Raw genomic sequence first — 18,861 nt, forward strand, 5'->3', positions numbered from 1 at the left:
TCCCTTCCAACAGACCCATTCTGTTCTAATCCGTATGTACCAAGAAAACTATTATTACCTAGACAATTCTAATCTTCATTAAATGCAGCCAGGTTTAATACTCCAACTTTTGAGTATTTCAACTTTGCAAACTTTGTCCTCTAAAATACAGGTTTCTATGTTTAATTATCTAACTCTAGTTTCACTTAAAAATGTATTTGGTAATTAATAAAATATCCTTCTACGATGGGATTATAGTGTTGGTAGATAACAGACAGCAATTGATGTAAGCCACCTACACTTGTGCCAAGTCTGTGACACTGTCCTGCATGACATCCTTGTCTCTGAACTGGAGAGACATGGATTTGATGGATGGACCACTTGGTGGCTAAGGAATTGGCTGGATGGTCACCCTCAAAGAGTTGCGGTTGATGGCTTGATGTACAGGTGGAGATCCAGTGATAAGTGGTGTTCATCAGGGGTCAGTACTGAGATCAGTGCTGTTTAACATCTTTGTCAGTAACATGGACAGAGGGATCAAGTGCACCCTCAGTTTGCCAATGACACCAAGCTGTGAGGTGCAGTCGATATGCTGGAGGGAAGGGATGCCATCCAGAGGGACTTGGACAGGCTTAAGAGGTGGGCTTCATGAAGTTCAACAAGGTCAAGCACTAGGTCCTTAAACTGAGTCAGGGTAATCCCAAGCACAAATAGAGGCAGGGTGGAGAATGGATTGAGAGCAGGATGAGAAGGACCTGGGGGTGTTGGTTGATGAAAAATAGGACATGAGCCTGCAATGTGCACTTGCACCAGAAAGCCAACCATATCCTGGGCTGCATCATAAGCAGCATGGCCAGCTGGTGGAGGGAGGTGATTCTCCCCCTCTGCTCTGCTCTTGTGAAACCCTACCTGGAGGTCATCATTCAGCTCTGCTGTTCCTTTTCAGGATATAACTTCACTGGTTGCCTGTGATGAAGCTGTCTTAGAATGTCCTCTTGACCTATTTATAATTCTCCCACAAACATTTGAAGTTCTGTATCAAAAAAGTGGTAAGAGGTAACAGGTGAATGAGAACTTACTAATCCAGGTTTTCTGCTGCTGGTGTTCCACAAAACTGTGAAACAAGACAGGTGTGAAAGGTGCTTTTCCCAGTCCCACTTTGGGCTACACTCTACAAGACTTTCAGGTGGTATTGAAAGCAGGGCTGAACCTTTTTTAATACTCACTTCTCTGTCCCTTTGCTTCAGCTTTTACTGCCTTGCAGGTTCTCTCTTTCTTAGTTAAAAAGACTTAAAAGTTTCAGGGAGTGAAGACAAGGACCCAGCAGACTGATAACCTTCAATTTAGCCTGGAGGCTGTGTTGTGACTTGGTGTTCTTTGCACTGGAGGACAAAAACACATTACAGTTTGCTTGTATTGTGAACCTAAGCTTGTATCTGGTATGTCTACAGGCACGGGTATCATTGTTTTAAGGTGAGAACCCACCTGGACAGGTTAGTACAGTCTTACAGCCCAGGCTACAGAAGAAGGTTACCAAACAGGTTTATACCACAGCCCTCACAAAACTTCTTTGTTAGTCAGTTATCCTAGTCATCCCACAAGCACAGGCTGCGCTCTGCTGGGTTGTAGGACTGCTGTTCACCAAAGAACTCTTCACGCAGGGCAGGTGGAAGAAGGCAGAAAGGGGAGCTACCATCACAGCCTCTAGAGTTCCACCGGGGTGCCAGTGCAGCTGGAAATCCTGGCAGAACAGCATCTGCAGCTCTGAGAGCTATTTCTACAACAGCTCCATGTCAGTAAAGGTGAAGTCGCTACACAGATGCTAGCACTGGTTCTGCAATAATTTCTTTGTGTAGGAAGAAGACCCAATGGACAAGTCATCATAGACAAAGTCTTAATTTGGAAGCCATGCATCTTAAATTATCACAGACTTAAATCAACTTTAACTTGTTACTTTTTAACTTGCTTAATTACAACTACAGCCTTACAGAAGCAATTTTGCCACCAAAAACTGTTCTTATGTGCAACAGTAGTTTCCTTTTCTTTGAGATATCTGGTGGTTCCTTTACGCATAGCTCCCTGTCAACTAGATTTCACAAATCAAACTGTGACAAGTTAACCTGTTTCATTCTCATTTAAACTCATCACTCTCATAACCCCACCTCACAATCATGATTTAAATACTAGGATCCACTAATACTAGCATTTACTTCAAATAAGGAAAATGATTTTTAAAAGTTCTACTTGGCGTGACCTGGTCTTCTCTTAAATTCTGAGCTGATGAATGGATGAATAAAGGTCATGGCATAAATCTAAAGTAAACTGCAGGCTATGCACATAGAAACTGTGAGAAACAAGCATATTCTACATTGAAAAACAGGAACTCCAAAGACAGAAGAGTTCCTTAGTTCCTTTTTTGGGGCAATAGACCCTAGCTTGTTAGGGACTGAAGAATGCTATAGTGCTTGTAAGACTATTAGCATATATTCAGAGCTCCTTAAAACTGGCACAGCTTGCCACAAGTTAGCTTGTCCCTACTCTCCTAGATCCGTATTGGTTGAAGATAACTAAAATGCATAACAAGTGTAAATTAATAACTGCTTCAGTAGAAAGCACTCTTGTTGATACAAACTGCACTGCTGTTGAGCTCCTACGTACCTTGGGCAGAACCAATGGGTACGTGGTCACTGACAGATGATACCTATGTAAAATTAAAAAGAAATGGAACAATAACTTGTCTTCAACAGCTGAAGCCTTTGTTACTTGCATATAGGTGTTGGTGTGAATCCCATTGCATATTTGTGTGAATCCTAAAGACACAGGTATAGGAATGGGAACAATGTTAGCACCTTCGTCCTTATGCTATGTTTTTACCACCACCCTTTAAAAGGGCCCGGGCCCCACGGGCTGGTTACGACCGATTTAAGCCTTTCCCTGATTTACGAACCCCCTGAAAGGCCTCCACGCCCCGCACAACGCCCGCTGCCCGGTTAAGTTTCCCCCCCGCGGTACTTGGCGCTGCAGCCGGGCGGCTCCCCCGTGCCCCCCGCCCCGCTCCCTCCTCCCGGCACCCGCCGCTCCCCTACCTGCGGCGGCGGCGGCGGCAGGAAGCGGGCCGGGGCCGTGCCGGGGCTGCCGGCGTGCCGGGGAGCGCAGTTCCGCGGGCGGGCCCGCGGCCGGGAGGAGGGCGCGGGGCGGTGCTGCTGCGGGGCGGCGCTGCTCTGCGCTGCGCTGCGGGGCCGGCCGGGGAGCGGCAGCAGCGGGCTGTGGCTCAGCGTGTCCTGCGCCGGGCCGCCCGCTGGGGTGGGTAAGCGGGGTGTGGCTGCACGTGGAGGCTCCAAACAGCCCTGAAAAAAAAATAAAATTGGACTTGTTAGTGACTTGTTAGTTAGGTCGTTGTGTAGTCTGTCTACAGCTTGTGTAGGTTTAGCTGAGAAAATAAGGAAGCAGAGAGGCAGGTGCATTTAATACTGATTCCAAACGCAGTGGTTGTCTGTCACAGAGCACTGCTGCTCACAGAAATTCGCTGTTTTAAAATCGCTTTGTTGTTGTGGCTCCTAGTTAACTCAAGTGTCATATGTCCTTTTCGTAGTTCAGACACTGGTTAAAGTAAAACTGAAGGGATTTTTATAGCTCATGGTAAGGGAAACTGCTGAATTGCATTGCATGCAAGGAAAACAGCAAAGATAGCTTTCCCACGTGAGAAAGATATTTCAAAACAAGCTAGACACCAATCCCCGCCTGTACTCCTTCCTCAAGCACAGCCCAAGACAGATTGCATGGACAGCAGGACTATTCCTGTGAGAAAACCGCTGTGTAATCTGAATTTCAGACTGCGGGAGGAAATGAGGCAGCAGAGACTACCACCATCCATCATCACCCTGAAATTCGGCTACATGCCTGCAAGCTGAGTCAGACCAAAACTTCTACTTTGTGTAATGCAGAAAACTCACTGTCATCTTCTGCACCTGAGCCACCCTTAGAATGCAAGAACCTTGCTGTTTCTGGGTATTTGAAGATTTTGGTCAGGGAGTCAGGAAGTCCAGCCACCTGCTGCACAAGTCTGAAACACAGTACAAACACCACATGCTGGCACTATAAAGTGAATAAAACAAAAACACACAGAAGCAGAGATGTAATTTTTCCAGCATGCGAGAAGCTACTCTTACTCTTCCAGTGTCACTCTAGTCTTCAAGAAGGGCAAGAAGGAGGATCCAGGAAACTACAGGCCACTCAGTCTCACCTCTGTCCCTGGAAAGGTGTTGGGACAGCTTGTTCTGGAAGCCATCTCCAAGCAATTGGAAGAGAAGAAGGTTACAAGGAGTAGTCAGCATGGATTCACCAAGGGGAAGTCATGCTCGACCAACCTCGTTGCCTTCTATGATGGCATCACCAGCTGGGTAGATGGGGGGAGAGCGGTGGATGTCATCTACCTTGACTTCAGCAAGGCTTTGATGCTGTCTCCCATGACATCTTGCTAGAAAAGCTGAGACAGTGTGGGATAGAGGAGTGGACAGTAAGGTGGGTTGAGAACTGGCTGACTGGCCGAGCTCAGAGGGTGCTGATCGGCAGCACAGAGTCTGGCTGGAGACCTGTAATTAGTGGTGTTCCCCAGGGGTCGGTGCTGGGTCTGGTCTTGTTCAGCATCTTCATTGATGACCTTGACGAAGGAATAGTGTCTGCCCTCAGCAAGTATGCCGATGACACAAAGCTGGGAGGAGTGGCTGACACGCCAGGAGGCTGTGCTGCCATTCAGCGAGAGCTGGACTGGCTGGAGAGATGGGCAGGAAGAAACCAATAGGTTGACCATGAGCCAGCACTGTGCCCTCGTGGCCAAGAGGGCCAATGGGATCCTGGCATGCATTAAAAGGAGCGTGGCCAGCAGGTCAAAGGAGGTGATCTTCCCCCTCTACTCTGCCCCGGTCAGGCCTCACCTGGAGTACTGTGTCCAGTTCTGGGCTCCTCAGTACAAGAAAGCCAGGGATCTCCTGGAAAGAGTCCAGCGGAGGGCCACAGAGATGAACAGGGCCTGGAGCATCTTCCCTGTGAGGAAAGGCTGAGAGACCTGGGTCTGTTCAGCCTGGAGAAGAGAAGACTGAGAGGGGATCTCATCAATGTGTATAAATACCTGAGGGGTGGGAGACAGAGGGATGTGGCCAACCTCTTTTCATGGGTTTGTGGGGACAGGACAAGGGGCAATGGCTGCAAGTTAGAGCACAGGAAGTTCTGCACCAACATGTGAAGGAACTTCTTCATGGTGAGGGTGATGGAGCACTGGGACAGGCTACCCAGGGAGGTTGTGGAGTCTCCTTCTCTGGAGATATTCAAGGCCTGTCTGGACGCCTACCTGGGCAACCCGTTCTAAGGAATCTGCTTTGGCAGGGGGTTGGACCTGATGATCTCTTGAGGTCCCTTCCAACCCCTTCAATTCTGTGATTCTGTGATACTCTTGCAAGCCTGCCTACTGTGTCCTGTGCTATGAGAGACTTAGATGATTATAACCATAGAAGATACATGGCTTGCATTCTTGGTCATTAATTAGTCATTGAGTTCTGCTGGGAAAAATGTTTTATTGCAAGAAATGATTTGCCAGCAAGCAAGCCTGAGAGAAGTCTTGTGATTCTCCTGCTCCCTCATAAAAAAATGCTGCCAAAAGCTGTCTTTACAAGTGTATTCCATAACTGCCCTGCAGTATTTATGTCGGGGCTTTCTGTTCTGGTGACACATGACCTTTTGGGCAAAGCTTGTCTTTTGCTTCATGTCTGGGTAGCGTCTAGGAAAATGGGAACTTAAATTCATTTAGTACCTCTTGATACATCTGTAAGACAAAGAGAATATTAAATATAGCTATTAAGAAGAATTCTGTCAAGCACTATGTTGAATCACCTATTGATTTAGCTTTAAGGCATACTTTGCAACTGTAGTTGTAATATAACTGTAATATGCACAAATTCATAAATTGAGGCATTACAGAACTTTATAGTACATGAATAAAGATTTTTTTTTTCCATCGTTGCAATCATAGTGATCATCTGGCTAACAAAATTACTGCTTTTTTGTTGGTGGTGGTGTTTTTTTTTTTTTAATTATTATTATTATTAGATATTTATATTTCTCCATATGTCTTTCTAGAAAAAAAAAAAAAAGTAATAGCACATCAGGATATCTATATTAAACACCATAAACTCTGTTAAATGTTAACTTTTTTTTTTTTTTTTTTTTTTTTTTTTTAACGGGGTAAAGAGAAAGCATGTCTTGTATATAAATAAAACCAAGGATTTAATGTTAGTATAATTTAAATCTTAAGAACCTAATCGTTATTAGTACAGGCCTAATTTTAACACATAAAGAAAGAAGGAAATTGTTATGCACACACTTACTTAACCCTTTTCCTGGTGTCATTAGAAGAGTGTATCCAAATCTCCCATTCAGAGAATTACAGAGACAGTGTAGCTTCTCTACAACAGAAGACATTAAAGTTCTCAGACAGGCATACAGTTTTTCAAACGGTCTTTCAGACTTGAGGGAAATAAATTGAACGTGGTATAATAGGCTAATGAGGATATATCACATTCATGGAATGGTTTTAAGCTTTTCAGGGTAAGTACTACTAGAGTATTCCACAGCTATACCGTTCAACTCTGAAGAAGTTACAGAGATGTGTACTGCATCAGCAGCTGAGAAACATGAGCAGAAATGCTGGAGAACGTGCCCAGATTTTTAGAAGATGCGGTGCGCTGATACGAATTCTATCTGTGCTCCTCAGTACTTCAACAGGCAGACAGCTCCTGAGACAGGGTTTCAGCCCTTCTGGCCTCTGCAAGTCTGGTGTAATGACAAAACTTTGGGAATGGGATCTTCTTCTTCATGTTTTACTTTGAAAACGCACAGCGTGTCTAACCCAATTTTAGCTTAAATTGGGTAATTTAAGTATTCCATTCTAGCCAAGGGGCACGTTGCCGATTAGCTGTTGTTTCATACCAACCAACCCCCAGGCACAGGGGACAACCCATCCCCCTATCCCCCCATCCCCATCGGGGGCAGCTCCTGCCACCTCAGCGACCTAACGACCCCTGCTAACGCCCGCCCCTAACGGTCCTAACGGCTCATCCCCCCCTCGCCCCCCCGGCCCGCCTTGCCGGAGTGGGGCGCGCGCGCATGCGCGGGAGTAGCCGCCCGGCTCCCCGATTGGCCAGCGGGCGAGGCACGTGACGCGCCGGCACGTGGCGGCGGCGTTATCAGGGGTGTCGGCGGCCGCCGCCATTTCCTTTAGGCACGGAGCGGGCGGGGGTGAGGGCCGGAGGGGGCTGCGCGGCGCCGGGGCCCTCGGTGGGGCTCGTGGGGGTCTGGGGGGCGCCGTGGGGTTTTTTGGGGGGCTGGTGGGGGTGTGTGGGGCCGGTGGGGTCCGCTAACGTGTGTGTTCTCCCGCAGGCAGGCTCGGCAGCGCACGCCATGCACCAGGAGGACTGGGAGGCTGAGATCGGGGAGGAGGCAGCGCCTCGCCTGCCGCCCTCGGGGGAGACGGTACGGGGCGGGGGGCGAGGGTAAAGCCATAAAAATGGTAAAAATGTTTGGAAGTGCTTCGGGGAGGGCAGGCAGGGCTGAAGGCGTGTCCCGAGGACAGGCGGAGGACGCTGGGGTTGTCCCCTCTGGGGAAAAGGAGGCTGAGAGGTGATTTCAGTGCAGCTTCCTGAGGAGGGCAAGCAGAGAGGGATGAGCTGGGCTCTGCTCCCTGGGAATTGATGTCAGGACACAAGGAAAAGGCATAAAGGGCCACCAGGGGAGATTTAGACTGGACACCAGACCTGTATGCAGTGAATGTGGCCAAAAGTGGGGCAGGCTTCCTAGCAGAGTGGCTGATGCCCCATGCCTGTCTGTGTTAAAGAAGCATTTGGTTAATAAGCCCGTAGTAGCGCTCTTTAATTTCTGGTTACCATGAAGCAGTCAGGCAGTTGGACTTCTGGTTGGCCGTGAAACAGGCAGTTGGATGAGATGATTTTTGACTTCCAACTGAACTATTCCGAATTCTAGATGGGTGCTACCTGTTTCATCCACCCTGCAGTCTTAGCGGCTGTCAGGCTGTCACCATTACTGTGTTCCTGAAGAATCAGGAAGTAGCTGTCCTTAAATCATTTTTTGAGAAGATTGTGGTTTTGTAAAAAGTGGCAGCAATTTCAGTCTCTCAAAACTTAGAGGTGCCGTGCCTCCCTGGAGACTCCGGGGCCTGGTGTTGAAGTCAGCGTTAACTCTCCTGTGTGCTTAATGTTGCTTCCTCACATTGGGTTGTGAAAGGATGCCTACTACAGTTAGGTCTTGTTCTTAAAAAAAAAAAAAAAAAAAAGCGTGGCATAAAAGTGACACATGTACTTGTTCAGTAGCTCACTAATTCTAATAAATGGGCTAGGAATTGAGGGCCTGAGTGTATAAGCTAATGGATCTGCACAGCCTGGAGGGGAAATAGCCAAAAACTTAGTTGAGTAGAGACTTGAAGTTGCAAATTAGTTATGGTGAGAAGTCTTAATAAACTTCTGTATTGCTTGAAAGGGAAATTTTCTGTTGCCTGCCCTTGTGCCTCTTGTAATGCCTTTCTGTTCCATTCTGTATGTCAGATATAATGTCTGAGGTTGTAAGATAAATAGAAAAGATCACTGTTTTTTGGGTTTTGGTAGGTTATATTTTGCTCAAGTCAGATCGGTTTGATGGCCCTTATTGCTGTCTTGAATAATGAAAGAGCAGTGGTGAGAGGTGGACCTGTATTACTCAGGAATAGCAGAATTATGTCTTACTCTGAGCTGTGCATAGAAAAACATGCTGTGAGAGAAAACTAATTTCTCTCAGCTCAGTTGATGCCCTTTGGTATTTGCTGTCCTTTTCTGCTGACAGTCACTGAATCACTGATTTATTCACTGCAGCAAATGGAATGTGAGTCTCTTGCAGCTGATCTTTGTTAATACTTCATTTTGTGTTGTTGCCAGCTGTATGACCTTAAATGTACAGGTGCAATAATAAAGGTGGGGAGTTGCCCTGTATGAGGATTGTAGATAGGACTTGGTATAACCTTTACAGTATGTTTTTGCAAATGTAGAAGGCTGCTTTAGAAGCTGACTGCCTAAGAGAGGTTTCCTCCCCATCAGCTGTTCACTTGCTGCTGTCTTGTCCAAGTACCTGTGCTTGTTCAGTGCTTCTCTGTGGACTTTTAACCTTCTAAACTGAGGACCCCTCTGTGTGTTGTTGAGGGGAAAATGGCTGAGCTGGTAACGGAATCAGTGGAACCTTATTTCTCCATGGTAGCACTATGAGAGCTATGTTGACTCAATTTGCTAAGAAAACTACAGTGTTACAAGATGGGAGCGTGCACTTTCAAGCAGCCTTAAACACATACAAACCAAGTTTTCATTGTATTTGTAGCTGCATATATGTGAGGGATCCCAGGGTCATTGTCTTCTACAATTAGCATGGTCTCTATTCTGTGAAGGGATTCAATGCTCTTGGTATTTTAGAACTTAATACCCAGCTCTTTAGGGAAGAAGGACAAAGACACGTGCATCCTGTCTGGGCTTACGTAGAAGCTGTATTTCCAGACCCTTCCAGATGTATTTCCCAGTCTTTCCAAGAGTATTTCCCACTCTTTCCCAGAGTTTCCAAGCTCTTGAAAATCTGTCATATATCCAGAAATAAGTGGAGTGTTTACTTCTTTTCAGTCTTCTGTTTAAGTTGCTTCTTTGAATTGTCCCTACTGCTTTTTGCCCTAAATGAGCTGGACTATTAATTCCAGAGTTTGCAAACATGGTTCACTTAGATTGAAACTGGAGAACGATGCTCCTAGAGTTCAATCTGAATTAGATTCCTGGCAGCAGAAAAGCTGTGGTAAGGTCTGCATGTAGTACGTTTAAGTTGGTGAACTGTGTGCAGCTTAATGGCCTCATGAGTTTGGGAGCTGGTGAGAACTCTTAAAATACAGTTCTGGAGTTGTTACCTCAGTAGGGTGATTGTAGGTACCTGCTGTAGGGTGTAGTTCTGAGTGAAATTTTGTGTATAAATTCCTCCTATTAAATCTTGCTGTTTTATTACATAGCAAAATCTTTTAAAAGAGTGAAATTACATAGTGAAATGAAGGATAAGATCCAGGAGTGTAATGGGACAACTAAAGAATAATGTTTTGCTAGTTGTGGTATCAGAAGAGACTGCGGTAAATTTGAGGAGGATCTATAGTGATAGTTGGCATTGCTATTAATGATCTTACAGGTTGAGCCTTGAGGAGTAGGGAGGGTGATGAGAGATGAATTGCCTATCCAGATAGATGTATGAGGCTGAAAGTAAGGTTGCTAAAGGAGGAATAGTAACATGCTTTCAGAATAATAATTTTACTATTTGGATTTAGTTTCCTGTAATGGTTTGCATAAAGAGAAGTATGAAAGCTATTAGTAAAATCAGAAAAGCTTAAGATCGAAGTTAAAGCTTTGGTAGTTCTGTGATGTTCCTGAGTCAGATGGTGTTTTGGCTTACTAGTGTATGTCTAGCTTTTATTAAACTGGAGAAATTTTAACATGGCCTTTGCTGGAAATAAAACTAACCTTAATGGTATAATGTGAGTGTTAGAGTTGTTCTGAACTGTTTCAAATGGAGTGTGTGAATCTTTGAAGAGTTGAAGAGGGATGGGCATCTTCCAGATACTCCTGTTAAGATCGTATGTAAGCATCCTTGAGAGAAACGCTGGAAAAGCTGTTGTGAAGCTGATAAAAACAGAATTTTATTTGTGGTGCTAACAGTCTGAAGCCTTCCTGAACTTACATTGATGAAAATAAAAAACTTTAAAAGGTAGTGGTATTGCTTTGGACAATAAATGTTTCTTTATTTGTATTTCCATTTTATGTTTGTTAGCAAGGGGATGGTTCTTGCCTTCATAAATCTGATGAGGCAAGATAAACTTTTCCCCATGTCAGCCATGTACAACTTGATTTTGGTGACATTTATGTGTGAACAGTATGCATTTTGTGTGCTGAAGTTTAAGAAACTTTTAAGAGAAATATCCAGAAAACTTGCATGTGAGTGCAGAAAGCAATTTGTTTCAAATGCAAGACATAGGAACGAACTGCATCTGTAGCTGTGTACTTCTGCTTGGTGTGAGGTTAACATCGTGCTGTCTTTTTTCTATCTGTAGGCTGGCTTCTCTGGCAGACCCAATGGCCCACCGCCTGGCTTCTGTGCCAGACCCAATGTCCGACCGCCTAGCTCCTCTGGCAGACCCAACGGCCCCCCGTCCGGCTTCTCTGGCAGACCTGATGGCCCCCCATCTGGGTTCTCTGGCAGACCTGATGGCCCCCCGTCTGGCTTCTCTGGCAGACCCGATGGTCCCCCGTCTGGCTTCTCTGGCAGACCCGATGGTCCCCCGTCTGGCTTCTCTGGCAGACCCGATGGTCCCCCGTCTGGCTTCTCTGGCAGACCTGACGGCCACCCATCTGGCTTCTCTGGCAGACCCGATGGCCCCCCGTCTGGATTTGGTCAAAACATAAGCTCATCTGGTATGTTAAGGACACTTGAGATTTTACTGATACCTGTGGGAGCTATCGTGAACAGTTCAGGAGACTAAAGAAAACTGCAATATTAACATACTGTGATATTTTGATGTATCCCCATGCAGTAAGCAGCATTAAACTGTACAGATAATATAATGAGTAGGCTTTCCTTTTGACCCTCACTCCTTTTTTTTCCTGCAGTTGTACTGAATACAGTGTATGACTTGTAAAGAGTGAATAGCTGCCAGATGGAAAACCATTTTTACTACTGGCTGTGCTAAACGTGAACAGTATTAAAAATGAATATATACTATATGCAATGTTGCACAGTCCTGTCTTGACAAGACTCTAACAGCTATGTTGAAAATAAAAGGTCCGTGAAGCTGTTGAGCGGAAACTTATATCTGCATTTAAAAAAGAACACAAGATAAAACATTGATGTTTTGGCAAGTTTCCGTAAAATGCTCATTTCAATTAAGACTATGTCTTTATAAACTTGAACAGAAGCTTTAGTTTAAATAAGCCATGCTGAGGTTGTTGTTGGATGTAGTTTGTCCCAGGCTGTACTTAGTGTGCCTTTACAGTAGCCAGATTAGGAAACAAATTTTGCTTAGAACTGACAGAATGTGGGATAGGGCAGCCAGAATTCTCAATGTAGTTTATATATTTAGCAATGATCTTCACTGAAACTGCTTGGGGATATTTTAACTTACTCAAATAATGTCTGGGGTAAAAATAGCTCATGTTTAGTTGACACAACTGTGGAAGTACAACCTAAACTTTTAACAAGTTATATTTAGCACAAATTAGGTTAATATTGCTTAAGAGCAATTAGAACAGGGCAGTATGTTTACTGTTGATTTGTCATTCTCCTACCTCTTTGTATAAGTGAAAAAGCAGACCTACCTTTACCTAGTTCCATGTCCCCAGGATATTGGGAAATTAGGAAGGGTAGGAACCAGTTATTACTGGTGTTACTTGGACTCCAAATTTGAACAGTTACAGGAAGTAAAGAATTGAAGATAGGTGTTGCTTTCATTCTAGTACTGAATAATTGCTTTATGAGAGCTTCAGGTTACTAACTTCAGTAATGGTTTGATGAAGAGCAAACAGGAAAGGCAGTGTTCATGAAGAATGGTTGTGATGCATGTTAGGTGGAAGTGAATGTAGCTTCATGGGTTTTGTAGCTCTTTCTGACTGAACTCTGCCTGTTAACTTTTCCATTGCACATGACAAAAATAACTAGAAATTCTCTCATCTGTACTGAATTCTCTCATTGTACTGAATTCATGGCGTGGAATGCTTTTCTTGCTGAAGACCATGCTTCCACTGTCATCATTAACCATTATTCCTTTACTGAGCTAGGCACGTGTTATTTTGTATCAGTGTAAGCAGGTTGTGTTAGGCTGAAACAGGTAATTTCAATCTTCCTGGCTACTTCTAGTTGATAAGGAACTCAACCCATACTTTCAAGCACAAGTTATATTACTGAGGTTGCATACTTGTAGGCTAGGTACAAGCAAACCTTATTTGATGTTCAAATAAGCACTTTTAAAGAACTGAAACTGTTCAGGAAGTCCAGAGGTGAGACACTTAGCTGGTAAGATCATGCACCTATTCTCAAGCTTGTTTAAAAGCGTTCATTAGTGTTAATTATTCTTCCCCTACAACATTACGGAAGAAACTGTCCTTTTTTTCTTTCAGGCTTCCAACTGATTCTTAAAGCTCATGGGCTGCTGTATTGTCTGCAATGCACTTCTAGGCTTTATATGAATTATTGTTAATAATATAGCTCACTTGTTTGACATGAAATGGCATGAGTAGAACTAGTATGTGCAGGTTAAACTTACATTTTGACTTTTTGAATCAATATCAAGGTTTAGTACTTGGGTAAAGTCTTGTAATGAGTATAAGTTTAAAAGTATCGCATAACTGCAACTTAGTTTTTATAAAGTTTTGCTTTGACTTAAATCGCTGAATTGGTTCTAGTTTCTTTTTTTGCTGTAGTTTCTTGTAACCAATCATAATTGGTTGGTTGGAAAATAATGGTGCAGTGTGGTATGTTGGTGAATGTGCTAAGCATATCATGAAAGCAAGTTACTTGATTATCAGTTCTGTCGTCTTAGCTGTATAAACCTGTTTTTGTCCATCTTTTTTAAGAAGAGGCAGAAATTTTGGAGGACAGAATGGCTGAGGGAACAAAAAGTACAAAACAAAGTACATGTTTTACTGATTAAGTATTTTGTTGGCGCAGAATTGTTGATACCAGATGGGACCTCTGGAGATTATCTGGTCAAAATGCCCTGCCAAGCAAGGTCACCTAGCACACATTGCACAGGACGGCATCCAGGCGGGTTTTGAGTATCTCCAGAGAAAGAGACTCCACAACCTTTCTGGGCACATGATGCGCTTTTCAAAATTTTGAATTAGCTCTGTATTTAAGGTGTAGATATCTCAGTGGAAGAGGAGTGATGATATAAGAAAGGATGAGGAACAAGAGTTAAAGAGTCCTCACATCTCTACAGGCAAATTGCTTTGGTCAAAGGAAGGCATTTTATTGTGTGATGAATGCTAGAATACAGATTCAATGATTGGCTAGGGATTTTGTTTCTTGCTACATTGATGCTTATATTGCTATGGACTACCCACATAAATCTTCCAGTGAGCATCAATTTTGAACGTTCTTCAGGCCACAGAAACAGCAGTTTAACACTTTGGAATTTTAGAAGCAAAGTCTCCTAACAGAGTAACTTGGTAGGGTACCAAACATAATGTTTGTTCTTTTTTTTCCTTTATGACAGCCTCTTCTTGCATGCAGGTGACCTCTTCATTAACTAGTATGTTTGTACTGGGGAAAGCACAAGTGTTTAGTTTTTTTCAGTGGTAGCTTTGATTATGTTAAGCTGTTTTAACTTGGAAGGAAAAGAGTATTAGTGTTTCCTTAGTGTGCCATATGCTCATAAATTTGTCTAAAAGCTTACAGAATCATTGTTTTGATTTTAGGTGTCATATCTTTATAATGGTTGTTGTGTAATCTGATCTTGAGTTCGATACTGCAGAATAGGGAACTTTGCTGCTACAGAATTGTTTGGGTTGGAAGGCACCTCTGAAGGTGGAACAGTCCAAATGGAGAAGGGTAAATTGTAGCAAGCCGTTCAGGACCTTGTCCAATGAAGTTTTGAATTTCTCTGAGGATGGAGTTTATACAGGCTGTCTGGGTGACTTGCCCAGTGTTTAACTACTGTGAGAATAACATTTTTTTATGTTTAATTGGAGTTTCTTATATTTCAATTTGTGTCCATTTCCCATTATCCTTTTGGTGTATACCACTGAAAAGAATCTGACAGTGTTGTCTTCATTTCTTCCTGTTAAGATATAAGAGGCCCTGAGACTTCTTGCTTCCAGGTGGACCAGTCCCAGCTCTCAGTCTCCTTGTATGACACAGTCCAGTCCTTTATCTTTGTGGTCCTTTGCTGGACATTAGTATGTTGATATTTCTTCGGTAATGGGTAGCACAGAACCACATACAGCATTGTAGGTGTGGTTTCATTAGAGGGCAACCTCCCTTCACTACCTAGCAGCATTCTTCGTAATGCAGCCTGGAAGGCTGTTGACTTCCTTTACTGCAAGGGCACGTTGTTGGCTTGTATTCAGCTTGTTATCCACCACAGCTCCCAGGCTTTTCTCTGCAAAGATTCTTCCCAGCTGGCTGGCCAGTCTGATTGTGTACTGCTGCCTGGGGTTACTCCTTCCCAGGTGCAGGACTTTGCATTTCTCTTTGTTGAACATAGAGGTTTCTGCCTCCCATCATCTCCAGTGTGCTTGAGGTCCCTCTGAGTGAAGCACAGCCCTGTGTTATATCCAAGTTTTGTCTGTAAGCTTGCTGAGTGTGCATTCTATCCCATGATCCAGGTCATGAAAGAAGAAAACTGTGCCCAGAAGTTCAGCCTGCTTTTAGTCTTCCTTACTGTCCAGTTATGTAGGATGAATTCCATTGCTTTGTATACAAGAATGTTACAGGAGGCAGTGTCAAAAGCCGTATTTTCTTCCTGTCCTTTTCCAGGTGCTGGTGAAAGACCCAACAGAAGTCAGCACATGAAGCATGATTTTGGAGGACATTCTAGGAGCAGAGGTAGGATTTAACTTCTGTAAATTGTACTTGACTGGCTTGGGGTGGGGATGAGTTGAGGGGGTAGTTTACAGCAGTACATTCTTCCAGTGTTCTGGATCTATTAACAGGAAGACAGCTGATCAAGGGAAATTATTATTAACATCTACTCAACACTTAACAGATCATGCCTAGAATACTGTGTTCAGTTTTGGGCACCCAGTAGAGAGAAAAAAATGTCAAGCTGGATGAGGTTCAGCAGAGGGCAAGCAGGGGTGGGTAAGGGCAGGAGCATTTGTCCTGCAAAGCTGAAAGATTTTTCACTTGTTCTCTCCCTTGGGGAAAGGAAGGCTTCAGGTTGACCTTGCAGCTGCTTTTCTCTCCCTATGAGATTACCAGGAATGTGTGCCCATGCTCTTTACTGATGTGCAGAACAGGAGAACTATCTTAACATTCAAAACTATCTTTGAATTTAAGTTGATTCTGTTTCTTAATTGTAGATACTGGTGAACGTCTGGACAGAGATCAACCAGTGCCTAGACCTGGTAGTGAAAGGCGTTTTGGGAACAGAGGTAACTTTCTGGAGGGTCCCTGATTCTAGTGGCTATTTGTATTTGATACATTGTTTTTGATCTTCATAGATGTTATTTTGTTGTGCCAGAGCCAAATGAGTGCTTGTGTTTTGAAAGCTAATCCCAACCCTTGTTTCTGTGTGATGTGGGCAGCAGTATCACCCCTTAGTTTTGACTGCACAGAATAAAATACCCCCACCGTATTTGCCTGAAGGCAGGGCCTTGTGTTAAAGGAAGTGTTTTGTTTAGCTCTGCATTTGGTTCTGTTCTCCCTGGAGGGAGTTATTTTCTGTTTTTATTTTGGGTCATGATGTAGTACAGAAGGCAGTTGAATATTAGTATTCACACACACCAGGTGCTCTTCTGTGCAAGACATAAAGGTCTTCTCCCTGTAGTATCCATAAAGTAGTATTAAATCCCCATCCTCTTGCTTACAGTGGTGAATGCTGTTCTCATAAGTGGTGCACACTGAAGAGATTAGTAATTGCCAGTTTGTAGTACTACCCCATACACTCCCACTGGGTACTGTTGGAAGTGTGGTGGGTGGTGGAAGCTCACCTGCAGAACAGCTGTGCAGCACAGCATCTTCAGTCTGTGCAGACACTTGGAGTTACATCTACTTCTTAAGGAAGTTCTACATGATTTATCCATCTGTTGGATTGATGCCCGTTGTGGTAGGGGAATGGTAGACTTGTTTGACTAAGCAATGCTTTGCCAGTGTTGTGGGATGATGTTCAGTGGTTCTGCTGCAGTTCCTTCAGCCGTTGCAAAGTAATTCACAACCTGTATTTAAGGTCTGTGATAGCTCACGAATGCCTATACTTAGCCTGTGTCTCACATGGAAGCCTTTAAGTTGGATTTTTTTTGCATTTGGAAAAACACAAATGATGGGCTATATATGTACATGTGCACCAAGCATGGGTGAATGAGCTATGGATGCCATGGTAGGAGAACTTGTAGCAGAAGGTGGTCTTTGTTATTACAAGATAGAACAAATGTTCCATTGAAGAATAGCTATTAACAAGTAAATAGTGGTACATGCAGCGTGCCTGGAACTTAGGCAATGCCTACAACTGTTCCAGCTGAAATGAGGAATAGATTGTGTGTGGCTGTTTCTTCCTCTCCTTTTGCATTAGGAGGGTGAATAGGAAAGAGTAAGAAATGAAAAAGCATGAAATTTGTTGGTGCTGCCTGCCCAAGCAACTGAATAAGCAATTTTGAGTAATAACAAAATAGAAATAGGCAATCCTGAAAGACAGAGGATACTCGAAGGAATCCAGAGATTTAAATACTTGGGCTGAGTTACTAAATTTGCTTTCGAAAGTCTCTCAAATTTATTACTGACTTACACTAGTGCTACTAAGTTTTATGACACAGTCTTGTGTAACTCCCAAGAACCAAGTAAAGTTTTTTTCCTCTCTCCTCATAGGTTTGCAAAAGTCAAAAACATTCTGCCAATATAGTAGGGATATCTGGATTAATGTGAGGCTTACAGATTGTGAGAAATAGAGTTACGTAAAGTATTTCAAATCTTGTTTGCAAATTCTCAGTCCGTACTAGGCAGAAACTACAATACTACCTCACTTTGGTACTGGTTATGAAAACTGAGAATGCAGAAATGGTATCAGTTTTTCTGTGGCTTAACCAGAGGCGTGAGCATCAAAACCAAAGATGTGCTTAACAGAAACCTAATTTCCAAGTGTGTTAAATCATATGCTTCAAGATTTAATGTTGGATTTTATTCTAGCAAAAATCAAGATGGACAGTAGACTTCTCTTCATGTTTTTTGGCAAATCTTACATGCTTAGGCAAATAGCTTAGTTTTATTGTACTTAATGGAATTCATAAAACAAGGACTGTACAGATAAATAAAAGGCACTTGGTTTGTACATGCAAAATTGGACAAACTAAATGTTGTGTGCTATGATGTACTACAGATTTTCAAGAAAGGGACATTGAAGAAGGCCATGGTGCACAAAAAGGAGGTTTTAGAGGAGTTCCTGGTGTCTTTGGGCAAGAAAAGAGTAAGTTTTATATTGACTGATTTGTGTGGAAATGTACCTTTGGTCATTCTTTTTGATTTTCTGAGAGCTCAAATATAAAAGCTGTGAAAACCTAGAATCGTCTGGGTTGGAAGAGACCTCCAAGATCACAGAGTCCAACCTCTGACCTAACGCTAACCAGTCCTCCACTAAACCGTATCACTAAGCTCTACATCTAAACATCTTTCAGAGACCTCTAGGGATGGTGACTCAACCACTTCCCCGGGCGGCCCATTCCAATGCTTCACAGCCATTCTGGTGAAGAAGGCTGTGTTGTACTTCCAGGATATGTCTGGGAAGGTGAAGTCCCCCATGAGGACAAGAGCTGACGATTTCGCAACTTCTGCCAGCTGCCTGTAGAAGTCCTCATCCATCTCCTCATCCTGGTTCAGCGGTCTATAACAGACCCCCACCAGGATGCTTGCCTTGTTGGCCTTCCTGCTGATCCTAACCCAAAGGGACTCAATAGCTCTCTTCAACCATGTTATAGGATATAGATACCTTCTTTGCAAGATGGTGTTGCTGGGAAGAATACAGCATAGGTGGGAGTTATGAAGAACCTCTTGAAATTGTTACACCGTAGGGTTTATCAGGAGTATTACTGGGAGATTATTCTCACAGCAGAAGCAGAGGGGCAGGCGCTG

At 43.6% G+C, this 18,861-nt stretch overlaps 2 protein-coding genes across 5 annotated transcripts in view; one reads left to right on the plus strand and one right to left on the minus strand.

Moving 5' to 3' along the window:
- SLC38A9 (solute carrier family 38 member 9) overlaps positions 1 to 3,150 on the minus strand; it is a 53,149-nt gene extending 49,999 nt beyond the window's left edge. For 2 of the 4 annotated variants that reach the window (XM_084504700.1, XM_084504698.1), the window contains exons 1-2: positions 3,066 to 3,136; positions 2,638 to 2,680 (exon numbers count right to left, since the gene is read on the minus strand). The gene's annotated coding sequence lies outside the window, so the exon portion shown is untranslated. Of the gene's footprint in view, positions 1 to 2,637; positions 2,681 to 3,065 lie in introns of all 4 variants that reach the window. The other 2 variants (XM_084504697.1, XM_084504699.1) reach the window with 2 other exon arrangements.
- A 4,072-nt stretch (positions 3,151 to 7,222) lies between these two features.
- Positions 7,223 to 18,861, plus strand: part of DDX4 (DEAD-box helicase 4) — a 32,453-nt gene continuing 20,814 nt past the window's right edge. The window contains exons 1-6 of the mRNA XM_084505100.1: positions 7,223 to 7,269; positions 7,411 to 7,503; positions 11,141 to 11,501; positions 15,559 to 15,627; positions 16,104 to 16,175; positions 18,113 to 18,199. Of these exons, the coding sequence (XP_084361226.1) occupies positions 7,432 to 7,503; positions 11,141 to 11,501; positions 15,559 to 15,627; positions 16,104 to 16,175; positions 18,113 to 18,199 (661 nt within the window). The 5' untranslated portion in view covers positions 7,223 to 7,269; positions 7,411 to 7,431. The remainder of the gene's footprint in view (positions 7,270 to 7,410; positions 7,504 to 11,140; positions 11,502 to 15,558; positions 15,628 to 16,103; positions 16,176 to 18,112; positions 18,200 to 18,861) is intronic.

This window comes from Aythya ferina (assembly GCF_964211825.1).
Source record: "Aythya ferina genome assembly, chromosome: Z".
In the NCBI taxonomy this organism is placed as follows: domain Eukaryota; kingdom Metazoa; phylum Chordata; class Aves; order Anseriformes; family Anatidae; genus Aythya; species Aythya ferina.